General features: G+C 34.8%; 1 protein-coding gene across 1 annotated transcript; it reads right to left on the reverse strand.

The window, feature by feature from the left end:
• Positions 1–40: 40 nt before the first annotated feature.
• Positions 41–15,783, reverse strand: LOC100370813 (proton-coupled zinc antiporter SLC30A5-like). The gene is made up of 15 exons (XM_085506879.1): positions 15,629–15,783; positions 14,043–14,165; positions 13,493–13,559; positions 9,730–9,815; positions 9,156–9,240; positions 8,417–8,501; positions 8,068–8,144; positions 7,463–7,633; positions 6,158–6,449; positions 4,748–4,959; positions 4,178–4,335; positions 3,065–3,194; positions 2,695–2,914; positions 1,680–1,906; positions 41–945 (listed from the first exon to the last, which is right to left on the reverse strand). Exons 1-15 carry the CDS (start codon positions 15,694–15,696, stop codon positions 631–633), a joined length of 2,316 nt encoding a protein of 771 aa, XP_085363005.1. The 5' UTR covers positions 15,697–15,783; the 3' UTR covers positions 41–630.
• Positions 15,784–16,348: the final 565 nt, after the last annotated feature.

A 16,348-nucleotide genomic window follows, 5' to 3' on the forward strand; every position in this document is an offset into this window, starting at 1 on the left:
TAACTTTCACTCGGTTATTGACAACGCTATCACAACAGGGTTGTATTTGCAACTTTAATTAACTTATGACTATAAAAATATTATTTGGCGATCACAAAAAAGTTGCATCACAGAGCCATAATAACTAATGTACAGTTCTGTATTACATAGAAGCATATCATTATTAAATATAAGACAAGACAAACGAAAAAATGGGGATTGCTTCAGTTTGAAACCTGTACATTTTTGGGGGCTATTTTGTGTACTGTAAGTGTGCCACATACAATAGAAATGTTTGTTAAATTCATATATTCTGAAGTATTATTGAACAAATGTTATACATTGAACATATAATTTAATAATCTAAAATAAAATTTAGAACCTGCATCATTTTTCTATTTTCCATTGTTTGGCCTAATTCTATGATGTATTTTAGATATGTTGTTTTACTTCAATTCCAGATCACACCGACATTCCTGCTCACCATAAGTGTGAGTAAACAATGATTGCCTACTATCAAAAGTACTTATACACAGGGTAGGCTTTCCTATCTTCATACTATTATTTCAAGTGACACCAGTTACAGCAATTTTTCAAAAAAGTATCCGGTTCTTGATATTGTAATTGTCAACAAAGTATTAGTATGGTAGTTCAGATAGCTTTGATGTCAGCCACAGTCTCACTTGAGTTATGTTTTTTTAAAGCCTGCATCTGTCGTGTCATCTTCAATACGTCATCAAAACTTGTACTCAAACCAGACATGTGCTGGAAATAAGCTTCTTTTTCAACCTGCACAGTGAAATTTTTAACATCAGCTTCTTTAAATATTGCTGTAATTTGTGAAATAATTCTCTGCTCACTGACATCTGGCATGACTTGAACATGAAGAGTCCCTCCCAGTAGACTGGACGAGTGCTCCCAGAAATGCTGATCTCTATAGGACAAGACACCCTCTAGTGCTAAAACCTAGAAAAAGAGAAATGAAAACTGGTAACTGATTGAGATGCAACTTCAAATATGCACATACAGTAGAAGTTTATCAACCAGATGTACTGTGATAACGAGGTATGGTTTGGCAGGGTTTGTTTACTGGTGCCCTATGCCAAATAATTTCGCTATATGCTTTTTTTTCTTATATTTATTTAGTTAGTTATTACATAGTTACTATTTATTTGTGTATATAATATTTATGTTATCATTTATCTATTTTTTGTTGTTTTTTATTTATACCTTGGACAACCCTTATGAGAACAATATGCCCCTTTTGTCACGCTCATATTTCATTCATTTCAGATTACTTACGAGTCAAACTCTGGGTAGCAGGCTCGACTAGCTTCGCTATAGTTATTTCTACTTCTTAGCCATATTATACGTATTTACTTAGACTTTTGTTCATTTATCTATTTATTTGTTATTTTTACTGTAACTTTTTTCACTTTGTATAATATGGAAATAAAACAACAACAACAACAACAACAACAACCAGGCATATTTTCATATGTTTCAAGCAGACATAATTTCATTTATATCAGCCAGGCATATTTTGATTTGTAGCATTCAGATAAATTTGTATTTGTTTCAACCCAGTATATTTTTATTTTTTATCAACCAGGCTTTATCATGTGCTTTCTGCACTAAACTAGCTGAATATCACAATGGATGAGAATGAAGACAGAATTAGACAGTTTTGCATGACTTACCTTATCAAGACCTTCTGCCAACTTATTTTCTAAATGGTGTGGTGTTCTCTGAAGCAGCACGAGAGATGACTCCTTGAGTAACGGCAAGACACTGATAAATATGAGACTAGCAATAAATATAGAGCACACTGGATCTGCTACAAGTAGTCCATACTGGTCAATAAGTAAAGATGATACTATCACCCCTACGCTACCAAGCGTGTCTGCTAACACATGTAAAAATACTCCTGTTAAGTAAAACAAAACATAGTTAAACTAAACATGGCTTGCCCTGTATGTGTAAGGGTGAAGAGATCATAGCATTGGTTGGGTATATCACTACATATAATGCTAACAGAAAACTCCTTTTTATTGTATACATTTTATTGTATACATTTCTGGTTTGTGGTATGTGATTAAATTTAGACCATCTATGCACCAAATTGAATTTAACAAGTCAATGTCAATGATATAGTCATTGTTTCTATTATAGAACCTGATGGATGTGTGAAGTTTAAAATTGATCAGTTCAGCCATGTCAGAAATGTGGATTAGTATGGACAGTGTTCTTTAATACAAAATGGCTACTAGTCGCCACCACCCAATCAGAAAAATATAAATGGCTGCTATTTTGCAATCTTGAATCGTATCATAAAAATGAATGAGCATATGTCCGATATAACGTCTGATGTATGTGTGTGGTTTGAACTTGATGGGCCCAAGCATGTGCAAGATAATGCTGGATACAGATGCATAGACGCACACGCACATCAATGTTAATCTATAAGTCCAAGTTTCCAAACTACAACTGAACAGGAACCAACAAGATGTTAGAAAATTGCCAAATTTATGTAAATGTAATTACATGTGTGTGGATTACACCAAGGCATCTATGCACGGGTACAAGTGGTAGTAGTATTCATCTGAAGGTTTAGATGAAATCTGCACAAAACAAGTGGGTGGGTAATCTCCCATACACACATAAGAAACTATAGTTCCAAGGTCTGGGTTATAATTTAACATTCAAAACACTAACCTTCCATATTTCTGTTTTGTCTAGGTGGCTCAGGTTCATGTTCATGTCCATGTCCATGCTGTTTACTATGGCTATGTCCATGGTGATTGTGATTATGAGAGTGTCCATGACTTTGACTGTTACCATGGCTACAGCCACCCTTCCCATGTGCATGTGTATGGGCATGTCGAAATGCAAAGATTCCAATTAGGTTGACAGCAAGTCCAGCAACTGAGACAGTCTATTAAGAACAATGATAAAATATATATTATGTATAAAATGTTGCACCAATCAATGGATGGCTGGCCTAACACAATTCTATGCATGTGAGGGGTATGCAAAGTACAAATTGTTAATGTTTGTAATATCTGTAGTATCAGGATTCACTTACCAGTAGTCTGTCTGTGTTGATATGAGGGGGGTCAAACAAACGACCAAGAGCAGCAACAAATACAAATATTGCTATGACGACAAGAAACAATCCATTAATATAACCCGATAACACTTCAACTCTGCCGTACCTGGGAAGACAAGAAGCACATGTACAGATGTACAGATAACCCATTTAAAACAGCTACTAAGTGGTGGGGTACTAGTCAGGTGGTCCACTTCATTCATTCTGTGTTAACAGTAATAGTTAATGTGATGTATAGTGTAATGCGTTGTATATATGGTATGTGTGGTATAATGCACTGTTTATATGGTATGTGTGGTATAATGCATTGTATATATAGTATGTGTAGTATAATGCACTGTATATATGGTATGTATGGTATAATGCATTGTATATACGGTATATGTGGTATAATTCACTATATATATGGTATGTGTGGTATAATGCATTGTATATATGGTATATGTGGTATAATGCATTGTATATATGGTATGTGTGGTATAATACACTATATGATATGTGTGCATTGTATATATGGTATAATGCACTGTATATATAGTATGTGTGGTATAATACACTATATGATATGTGTGCATTGTATATATGGTATAATGCACTGTATATATGGTATGTGTGGTATGCACTGTATATATGGTATGTGTGGTTTAATGCATTGTATATATGGTATAATACACTATATGATATGTGTGCATTGTATATATGGTATAATGCACTGTATATATAGTATGTGTGGTATAATACACTATATGATATGTGTGCATTGTATATATGGTATAATGCACTGTATATATGGTATGTGTGGTATGCACTGTATATATGGTATGTGTGGTTTAATGCATTATATATATGGTATGTGTGGTATAATACACTATATGATATGTGTGCATTGTATATATGGTATAATGCACTGTATATATGGTATGTGTGGTATGCACTGTATATATGGTATGTGTGGTATTATGAATTCCCTATATACAGTGTGACAAACAAAACATCAGTTAGAAATGATCATAAATATGGCAATGACTCCAAATCGGAACTGGAAAATAAACTGTCCATTTATAAATAAGTTTGATAAGACTATATTACCCATATGAGAATATTCTTGTTGCTTTCCATTTGCTCATCACAGCAGCAGATAATCCCATTACTAAGGCAGTACAATCAAATAACATGTGAAAACCATCAGATATCAACCCTAAACTATTAGTCCATACTCCATATGTTAACTCCACAAAGGTGAACATCTAAGTAAAATAAGTCATAATTTGTCATGGTGATTAGCAGCAGAAATTGCAATAAACACAATCACATGTTAAAATGTATCAAGCAATGAGATTTGGTTCCCCTAGTTTCTTACAATGTGCGTGGGGGTGTGGCGTCAGTACTTGGCGCTACATGTGAAGCAGACAACTACCCACAGAGCATCTATGTACCTAGTAAATGAATGCTTCTTGTGTTATCTGTGGAACAGCTAACGATTACCAATAGTTCCATTAGAAATCTGACAAGTGGTTCTTATTATTTGGTAATTATTATGCAAATTGGTATCCAAAAAGAAGTTCTAGGGATATGTGGAACAGACATACACACATATACACAGACAAGGTAGCCATAAAAATTGGCCACTGAGCAAAACATAAACTATTTTCAACTTACCAAATTGATGCAAAGGAAATAAAATATCTGTCTTGAATCATACTCTGCTAAAACCTGTCTCAAAATGTTTTTACTAACAGTGATGATAGATTGAGAAGTTTTATGTAAGGCATCCCCAGCAAAGCTATATAATGGATGACCACCGGCATCATAACCAATAAAACTGCCTTTAGAGGTACTTTTCGGCAGTGGTGCTGACAGTATACGACACGCTGCAATCAACAACATAACAAGTGCATTTTACACAAATGTCATAATAACATTTGAATTAAATTTATTATTATACATCTGTCACCGTAACATGCCATAATTTTGTGGTATTTTACAAGGTATTATCATCCTACCATATTAGGAAATGCGAATCCCAAATATGGAATGATTACGCGCGTAAGCATCCTCTAATAATAAAAACAAACATGGCTGCCACCAAAGTTTGACCGGACTCCACACAAAGAAGTTTACTGATTCTGTTCTAAACATTAGGAATTTTGGCATTCCCATGGTGTATCCTTGGAAGAAAAAGATGAATGATACTAAGGTTATTTTGAGTATACCTCAAAGTATGCACTCAGACAGTACCCATGCATTGACTTCCACTGATTGACGGTCGATACTCCAGCTGTACTGTCTTTGTGCATACTTTGAGGTATCCTCGTAATAACCTCATATTATGTGTTCCAATCTCATTTAATATTTTAAGATGAGGAATAAGACAAAACAAATTTGCGTACTCTTCAGTCCTTTAACCCTCATAAACTTGTTTAAAATATTGGTGTTTTTTTTTACTAGTAATTGGTGTTGACAGAATGAGGGGAAACAATCAAACTGTAAGACATCAAACCAAAGCTGTTCATTAATTACAAGTTTGCAAATATGCTGCCTCCGATACTTCTGAGACTTGCTTTAACATTTGATTGACACAATATTATGTTTTGCATTTGTAAAAACTTTGAACAAAATTTGTCATGTCATGTCTGAGAAATGATTAAGAAAAATAAAAATATAGCATAACGTTGCCCATTGATACATTTACCTATGCAGTATCATTTCCTTGCACAACAAAAGTGAGTATATAAGTACATATGATACAATGCCTAATATATGAAAATATTTTGTACATAAAAAATACAAGCTAAAATTTAGGACAAGAATAAGAACAAGAACAAATAAGGCAATATAGTGACATAAAAAATTAATTAATATTCATGATTCTCAAATAATATTACTTGTATATCTCAATGTCTCAGAATAATAAAACATGAATTGTACAAAAGTTTTTAAAAAAAGTCATTGTCAATGACATAGTCTTCATTTTTATTATAAGTGCAAGACATCGCAATACTACCAAAGTGATATATATGAAAACATATATAAGATATTGCCCTCTGGAACCAGTTTCTTTTTACTTACCTATTATAAAAAGAACTGAACTAAATATCAAGCCTCCAGTCACAATGTGTTCATGAGATGAACGATGCTGGACTTCTTGACTCATGTGTGCCATATCTGAGGTAATAGGGTGGCTCCACATGAAGATCAAGAAGACAGCACTGCAGATGATAGCAACAGATGAAAATCGACTCGTTTTCTGCGAATCCAGTCTTGTAACACTAACCGATTCCACATAATAATCAAATATGAAGACAAACAAAACTATGGATAAAAATGGTACAAACATTGAGGACCAGGATTCAACATTGGTCTGCAAAAAAGTGGACAAAACATGAGATATTATTACATTGGCTTGGCGACATGTGTTACATAGTTTACTATTATTACATGCTGTCTCTGTACCAGGGAGAATGAAACACTTTTGCCTTGAACCAAGACCATATATTAATCATTGCACAGTTTTGTCCTGTCATTAATCATGTAAAATTTCAATTCTTACTACTTCAAACCTTAGATAAACAAATTTTATTAGGGGTCTGAGTTCAAACTTATTTTTTAACGTATTTGCTCTATTAGAAAAGCATCTCCAATAGATGTGCATATAAACCAATAAGCAGCCTCTCGGCTAAGATAGCTACGATGCTAGCAATGCACATTTCAATTAAAGAATTGAAGATATCATCATGAAATGAACAAATCTACGAGAGGTCTGCCTGAGGTACAAATACACCAAGTATCAAAGCAATAAGAACTGTTACAGTAGTTTTTTGAAAAAAATAAAAAGTTGACACGGACGACGGTCAATTATATGATAAGCTTGACAGCGAAGCTAAAAATTGCAAAAATGCTAAATGATTAAAATATTACTCTGATCATAAAAAAATCACTGTGATATAATATGGAAAATAGGATAGCTGTGAAACATAAAGGGTAATCAAACCTAAAACATGTTTTATGCACTAACACTAAAACATTTTATTATCATGATGCTTTGCTAAGGTAGTTGTTCATACACCACACTGTGCCAAATAAACCTATGACACATCAGATTCTGTCTGGTATATATGTTTTGACTCAACTGTAAAACTGTGGCATCAGGGGGCATGGCCATTTCATGAATATATATGATTTAGTTGAATAGGTTAGCTAGGAATTGGGTTATACTTGTATTATATTCAGTGAAATTTCAAACTGCAAAAAGTTTTTTTATATTTGTCAACACATACTAGGTATACATTTTACACACTTGACACAACCAACATTCTCAAGGAAGGATCACATGTACCACGTTTGCCAATCCCTAGATCTACCGTACATACTTACTCCTTGCGTTGCTAAAATAAATAAAGCCCATGGGGAGAGTACAACTGCTGATATCGATGTTGATAAAGCATTTAATCTTTTGGCACCACCAATATCCACAGATAACTTTCTTGCTGCACTTTTATAAGCAACATTCACTAGTAGTGTTAAAAGAAGTAATAAAACTCCACCCTGAAAACAAGTGTATACAGTAATCAATAAACTCTGCTTGTAAGAGGTGCTATTCTCAGCAAAACATCTCTATATGAAAAACATGTGTATATGAACACTATGATTGTATAGATATTTAGGTAAAAAGTAACTTTAAATAAACCATTTTCAAAAAGTTGTATTTCTTGTATGCAATAAAAAACAAATCTTAAAGTTACGGAGCCTGATAGTTATCGTGGTAAAAATATCACTTATTTCCTTATTTATCTACTATTTCATTGTTGACATCACTATAATAAATCCCATCATGCATTGTTGATTCAGACACAGGAGCACCATGGGTAAAATAGACTGTCATTTTTTTACAAGTCTCCAATGTGTATGATATTTATCTAGGAAACCAAATTTACATGCACAAATATATACTTTTATGCAGTTTAAATCAGTTTGAATACCTTATGGTCAGAGACTCCAAACCATGTAAACGATGAGTAAAATAAGTGTTCCATAGGACTCCTATGGTGGCCTTCAGCTAAGTAGGATAATGTTAAGAAAGACAAATTGTACACCCTCAATACATTCTACAATTATGTCATTCAGAAGTACAATGTAAGTTAATGAATTCACTGATTATGTGCATGAATCATAAAGAAACTTACTGAGCTTCTGCACATTATAATAAACAATTTGTCGACGAAATGTTGTTCAACGGACAGACGGAAGCAAATCCATTAGCTCTCATCTCTGACTTTGTCCTTTGACGGGGAGTAAAAAACAAATTATGTTTCATACATGAAAGGATACGATGATCTACTTTTTTCAGGTGGGTATCAACATCAAATAACAGCAAACAAATAATAGCAAATATAAAAAGTGTGGCACCACGCATCTGAAATAGAAAAAGAGAAATGTTGTTCTACATTGGACACTGCATCTTTTAAAGAAACATCAAATATTCACTTTCTTTCTAATTGATGACATCATGATCTTTTTAACCTTTTCACCATGAGACTTTCTCATCCAAATTGTTTTGCACTTTTTTTTGTATTCTTCATAATAAGTTTTTACTCAAAAAATGTTGTCCCAATCTATAAATGGGACAATATTGTTAATTTGTGATGAAAAGAGGGTGAACCTCTTACTACCATGGTAATGTTTTACTATTGACCATCAATGCAAAATTTATTGAACAAAAATATTCAAAACACATTCAGCCTTTTCCTGTCATTGGATTTAATAAGATTCCTGATACATCTAAACCAAACATGCTAGTCACGTGTAATTCAAAGGGGTGATATGGTAAATCTAATCAATCTACATTCATTTTGGCAAATAGAAACCACAAAAAGTTACACATCCTAACACTTTATTTACAATTATATACACAGATTTTTTTATGTTATCTGTTTTATACTTAAAAGTAGATCAAATATTTGAAAAAGTTTCATTATGCCTCAAGAAATGGATGTGTGACCTGTTTGAGGTAATGCATAAGATCTATTCACCAGATTGTTGAATCTGGTGCTATCGGCTTCTACTGTACCTTTGCTTTGCCGGAACCACCAGTAAACAGTGCTCCTAATGCAGCTATGATTACAATATCACTGTGTTCAAATATTAAGATAGTTCTATACAAAAAACAAAGAGAATTTATTGGTTTAGTAAATTACATTGTATTTCAAAAGTTGAGCTTGAACACATACATGTACAATAAAATAAAAATAGGATACATTTTTCAACCATAAACACAAGCAATTAACAATAAAAGTTTTCTCATTGCTTTCATACTAGTACTTTCACATTCATTTGAGGCTTGTTAAAAATGAACATGATGGTTGCTAGGAGACAAAAAAATTCCTTTATGTTAATCTTCAATACACTATGACTGGAAGTGCGTAGACTGACTGATCCGCTTGTCCAAGAAAGGGTTATAAACACTTATACAGAAAGTGATTTTGAGAGACAAATTTGATTAAATCCTTAAATAACACAAAGTTTGCCATTTTTGTTTGAATGTCAAAAACAATATGACATGCACCTGTAACCCAATAACCATGATCCTGATACAAAGTTTGAATGAAATTGTTTATTGTACAAGTGATTTATGAGACACTCACCTAGCGGGACCACACAATGTAAGGCCAAACAACCATAGCAAGTTAATTGCACTACCAACGATGCCGTGGCGAATAACTCGCATCCACTGAAAATAAACATATTAGTATTAGATGAGTAAGAGGTCTACAATAAATTTTTTGCATACCTTTCAAATTCTGGAAGATACACAAGATAATTGTAAAATTAAAAACAGGTAGGTAGGAAGAATAGTGTAATGAATTCTCCATCTGACATCTTTTTCAAAACCTTCAATCAGCATAAACACAAACAAATTCCTATATTTTAGGTTTACAGTTGTTTACATAAGTGCATAAGTTTATCTTGTCTAAACTTATAGAATTATAAAATACACTGAATACTGAGAAGCAAGGAAATTTGTTAAAGCAGCTGCTCCTTAAAAGCTTTTATCCTAATACTTTTGATGGGACATTATTCTGTGACAATTTAAGCTATATTTAATTTTAACAGGGGATCTAATGAGATATGCTATCACAGTACAGTATAATGATAAATTGCAGTTCTATCAGTTTCTGAGTTTTGTGTATGGGCATGTCATGGTTACGAGGGACACTCTCACAAGAAAATCTTGAAAATCGATGTACATGTGAATATGAGTTCCATTAATTGGTCAAGGATATATTAGGATTTTTTGACGTAGTACTAGGCCCAGCAAGATAATTATATCTTCAAGCGATAATCGAGTTCTCCCAGGATACAAACAGTGAGGCACTACTGCCACACTGATTTGTTTTACTGCCACACTGACTGACTCTGCCACAGACATTATCCTGACCATCACATGTAGTGCCATTTCAACTGTGCCATTGCTGATTTTCAAAATAAGTTAAGATAAGTTGCTGAAAACAGTTTTGTAAATTAATAATTTTGTGCATTTCGTAATTCAGCAGGTCAATCATCACAATTTCTGTTTGGAATAATTATGCAAATAAATTCTTACCAACACAGTGGTTTAAATTTCTGGGGAGAACACAAAGACATGTGGATGTTCTGTGGAAGTGATTGCGAGGACACACCCATACTCAAGTATTTGAGAATAGAATTGTAAGTACGAGACATACAAGTCAATAGGGACTACATGTGGGAGTATAGTCAAGGTTTCTTGTAACAAGCCCTCATTTCCTGATTAGCCTATTACAGAAAGTCTCAGAAGGATTGGGGCAGCCAATTTGCAAACTCGCTAGAGAATCGGCTAACTGCTTTGGTTTTGACTAAACAGTTGGCCTTTGAGTCTCGCTGGCACCGACTTGTCAAGTTGTGGTCGCGTCCACTCTGGGCGAGTCTATATCGCATTGGGGGACATAGAATGCTTTTACGTAGCTTGGTACGTGCCTGGATTCCCCTGAATGATTTTCTTTGTTACGCGAGGCATTATAATGTAAAAAGTAGTTTCCCTGGTCAGCCTGAGAATGGCCACAGTCAACTAGCGTACAAGTAATAATATGATGAATGTGTTTAATCTACCGATATTTACTATATGAGGTAGCCATGGTGAACACTGATTGCAACTAAATAAAGAGACAAGTTGAAAAACAGTTTCCTACAAATCAGGGAGAAAATCAGGGTAACATTAAGCCAACGGCTAAAAAAATCGACCTCATTCGTTGTTTTTGTCCCTAGTATACAAACACCTCATTACACAAAACATAGAACACTTTCCCTGGTATATTTGAATGCGAAATTGACATCCAACTGTAAGACCATCGCTGATTAGTTGAAGTATCGCTATCACTAAAGTATGATGACTGTCCCCTACTGTTATATGGATTCTCCCAGAGAGGGCGTGACCAACAGACAGCACCAGCGATATTCGAAAGCCAACAGTTTAGTCAAAACCAAATCAGTTAGCCAATTCGCTAGCAGTTTGTAAATTGACTGAGCAACAGCCTGAGATGTCAGGGTTCTCCACGGTTTGAAAATTAAACAGGGCGCGCCAATGTGAAGTGGGCGTGGCACATTTGTAACGTGCATCATTGGCAAGGATGTTGAAAAATAGAAACCAAAAAATCTATTAATCTACATATTATTACATATGCATAATATATATTTATTATTACAAAATGAATAGGAATTTTGAAGAGCTATTATTAAGTAAACGTCAGCTCGTACAATCAGCTGATTTTAGCTGCACGATTCCTCAAGCGACAACATCAGTTGTTTACAAGTAATGATCGCGTCCAGAAAAAGACGTAACAAGTTTGTTAATTTATTTTCCCAAATAGATACATACATGCTTTATTTAATTATTAGCAAAAATTTATATTGATGATTTATATTTATTTGGACGAAGCAAAATAAAATATATGTCGCACAAACGTTCGTAATTGGTTCATTAAAAAACATGCATGAATGGCATCAAAAACCAAGGTGATCAAACGACATAAAATATACACAATGGAAGATTTTCGATCTGCAGTTAACAGTTACTATCAAAAATAATAGAATTAGGTATAAAAAAAACAAAATACATATTTAAAAGAATAATTTTCATTCGAATCGAAAGTTTGTTGATGTCTGCTTCGTTGAAAACAGCTATGACCCGGAAACAGTTCATTTTACTGTGTGCACCCGGATACTTTGTAACGATGCTTTTGATTAGCCAAAGCCATGCATTGACGCAAAAAACAACCAATCAGAATATTTGTTCCAAAAGAACACAAGTAAATTTATTTCTTCCACTTATGATGCGAGTTGAAAGCATGGCCGCTTTACCGGGGTTTTTAAATCGTGATTTAAAGAAAATTCAACTTTAAATAGTGACATTTAAATGTAAACATTTACATGTTCAAGCAAGTATTCGTGTGGACTTCTTGGTGATCAGCAATGTCTGTGATGGTACATCGGCTGCGCTGGTCGTTTACCGATCATGCAAGTGCATAGCTGCCCGGTTGCTGCCTTTGTTCCACTCGGCGGTGACGATGTTGCCGCTACCTAGTCACGGCGTGAACTTGGTTTTAACCATAGACCTTATGTTTAACGAATGGTTTTACCGATAACGATTTTATATATTTGACGTCACCCTGGCAGTAAAAATATGGGTACGGTAATGCACTTTTCTGGGCCACATGTTCATTTTTAATCGTGTTGAAAAAACTTGTAACTTTTTGTTTGGTGGTGTTATCACCTCACGGTGACCTGCTACGATAACAAACCGGAATTTTCACAGTTGCACCTTAAAACAATGAACCAGTTACCATGAGCACGATGAATCATCTTCGGAAGACAATGAGTGTTGGCCTGTTTTGTAAACAATTCTTTGTATGGGACCATGCAGGGCGCACAGGAAATATAACAGGGCGCTGACAATTTAAACAGGGCGCCAATTTCAGATAACAGGGCGCGGCGCCCTGTAAAAACCCCTCGTGGAGAACCCTGGATGTGCATTGTAAAAACAGTCTGATCCAAAGTATTGGAGTTACCGGTAATAAGCAAAAGAAAGTAATTTGATGGTATAATAGTAGCAAACTTGAAAATTGGCTAAATATGATGCAAATTTTAATAGGTAATTAAAATGCATGGGGTTCAACCAAAAAACATCTGTGGATTATCCCAGTGGACCTATATTGTATGAACAAATTTTCTTGAAATCTGATTTTGTGGCGTTAGATATAACAGCGAGTCCTAACATTGCCCCTCTAGTGCCCATCCCGATTTCAACTGTATGTGGAGGGGCATATACTAATACATTGCGGTGATGGGTCTTAATGAACTCATACAACAGAACATCAAATTTGTTATGCTTACTTGATTTCTGGTAACCTTTTTACCAGCAGATATAGGCCTTTGTAGTAACACTAAAATAATTGAAGACCTAGGAAAAAGAGCACATGTCAGTCAAATTTCTTTCAAAATTAATACATATGTTGAAGGTCACATACAGTAAAGTAAAGGCGTGACTTAACTTCCAGGTTGATGAGGTTTCAACTATGATTTAAATTTCAACTTAAATTATTGAAATCGTTTATCGTTGTCACAGTAATACTGGCTTTTAATTCTTATGACAAGTATTTTGGTTTCAAACAGTTCACACCAACACAAATAACCAGAGCTGGCTATTTAATTTATCCTATGATTCTTGGGGAAGTTGTAATAAGCCAAAATATATCCAAAGTTGAGAGATATCATATTCCGTGCCCTGACCTGATTACGACCCCCCCCTCCACCAGTACAACAACAACAACAACCCAAAATCAAAATGTCATTCAGAAATAACAACTGCAGACAAGATGCCACACCATTATTAGCAACAAAATCACCTTCAAATAATTTAAATCAATCTCAAAGTATCACTTACCCTGCTTTGACGATGAAAAGGAATGGTACGATAGGCACTAACTTCAATGTATCGTAGGACAGAAACAACCCAAAAGCACGAAAGAATTTTGCAATCACAAGAAGCAGTACATACGGAGCAAGTCTGCAAAAAAAAATGAAATATTGATGAGACATATGTACAATATGTGAAATGCCCAGCTTGACCACTTACATGTGACCTTTACAGTGTGGGCTATTTACAGAGGATTGCTGCTTATGCATTGGGATCAGACACGTTAAAATTAAAGTTTGGTAATCAGTTAACCAACCAATCTATCTGCAGCAGTACTGGTGTCTCTATCTCACAGACAGCCATGTGTAATCAGAGAATATGTTTTCATGAAAATGTACGCTATTCCCACAGTTGAAGCTGTGTCTGTGTATTAAACCATGGTCATGTTGTCACTACTACCGGTATACGTTAATGTGGCGTAATACAAATGTAAAGTTTACTAATTACATTATGAGTCGTAGTACGAAACTCGTTTGGGCATATCACGTTGTACAGCCAGTTGCACACGCTTATAGTTTAAAATTTAAAATGTCGAACATCTTTTGGCGTGTAGCCAAACCCCTCTATTAGTAGAAACTTTGGACAGCAAATATAATTTTGAGATGAAAGAATGCCTTTGTTGGGAACATACACCAAATAAGATGTAGTGTTTGAGCAAGCTGTGAAAACTACCGATAGCGGCTCGTGTCATATACCTCTAAATCAATAGGTGTTGGCGCTGTTAATCGAATAGATTAAGTCTCATTCTGTTCAAACAATAGACATAGCCATAGCCCACAAGAGAATAGCTAGCAGTGAAATCAATGAAATCGACAACACAGTGTGTCACCAACACTGACACATGGGCAATACCTACACTTATATGGGGGGGGGGGGTCGAGTTGACCTGCTATCCAGTTACATGTATCTATTTAAGCCAGTTCATTCAGTTTCGAGGCAGGATCACAAGTCATCTAGTACGGAAAATGTTAACCCCCCCCCCATACCTAAACCTTACACTCCAGCCTCCCAATGCAATTGTATAAGCCCCTCCAGAAGCGGTTAATTTACATTTAAAACAGAGGAAGGGGAATGGGTTATGGGTGAGGTGCCCTGAGGAACAATTACAGAAAGGAAAATTATTGTTGATTTTTGCTTGTTTTTGTATTTTTGATTTGTCAATTTTATCCATTCAGTACCGGTGAATAAACTTACTATTTGATACTATGTATTAGCAAAATTATTAATGTGATGGCATGTGAATTCATTACTATTACCTCCATGCTGTTATATATGAAATTTAACCTTCAATGCTCATTTCATTAAAACATTATGAAGATCGTGAATCGCGACAGCCGGCCACAAACTTGTAGTTTGATGAGCAAGTCTCACCTCTCGTCTTACCTTGCATTTTTTGAAGAACACGTGCGTGTTGTACAGGACTGTGTGTCAAGCTAGGATTTTACAGTCATGCGATCCCCTGTGGAATCAATGACTGTATAGCCCCGATCCGTCTTGTACACGCCGTTAGTACGCAAAACATAAGGCTTAATGGTTTTGAATTATTTACCCACCTTGCAGGATCAATTCTCCCCAATTGTCGGTTGGAAGACAACATAGTTTCGACATATTTTCCTTCCATTTCACTACATCGGTTATATAGTATTACTAAATTTCCTGCTAAATGTTAAACTTCATAACCGGAAGCATACACCGACATACAAACGATCATATATTGACGTGAGGTTTGTTGGTTTGTTAATTATTATCGAAGTGGTAGTTTCTCCAGAGGGCGCCGACCGTTCCACGTAAAAGTGTAAACCCAGAGTAAACCAGCTCGTCGAGGATTCCAAGCCCAGCCTCAGAACCCAGTCGCAGATTCAAATACAAATAGTCATGTATATATGTATATATTAAATTATTTTTGTATATGCATGTCATTTTTGGTAATCGCAAAACCCCAGGTTGAAATAAAGACACGAAAATAAAAATACTGTAAATACATTAATTATTCATTGGTATTTAATTTTGCTAAGTAAAATTGATTAAATTAAACCTATGTGAACTCATCATTTGCCTGCTATAAAGTTTGTGAACTTGAAATTGCTCAAAACATCAAAATAGAGAAATTAAATGCCAGTGAAAATGGCATTTAATTTTGGAGAAATTAAATTCCAGTGAAAACGGTTTTACAGTATACCGGTAATATGTTAAGCAGAGGGGAGTTGTTATCTGCACATACAGCAGACAGCCATAGCAATGTTGTTTACAAACAAACATCTATGCATGAGCAT

The sequence above is a fragment of the Saccoglossus kowalevskii genome, chromosome 13, assembly GCF_978046115.1.
Source record: "Saccoglossus kowalevskii chromosome 13, keSacKowa6.1, whole genome shotgun sequence".
NCBI lineage: Eukaryota > Metazoa > Hemichordata > Enteropneusta > Harrimaniidae > Saccoglossus > Saccoglossus kowalevskii.

Coding starts and splice junctions, on each gene's coding strand:
- LOC100370813 (XM_085506879.1), bottom strand. CDS start 15,696: ATGGAAGGAAAATATGTCGAAACTATGTTGTCTTCCAACCGACAATTG. Junction 13,560..14,042: donor CTTTTCATCGTCAAAGCAGG/GTAAGTGATACT, acceptor TCTTTTTCCTAG/GTCTTCAATTATTTTAGTGT. Junction 1,907..2,694: donor ACAAAACAGAAATATGGAAG/GTTAGTGTTTTG, acceptor TTTACTTAACAG/GAGTATTTTTACATGTGTTA.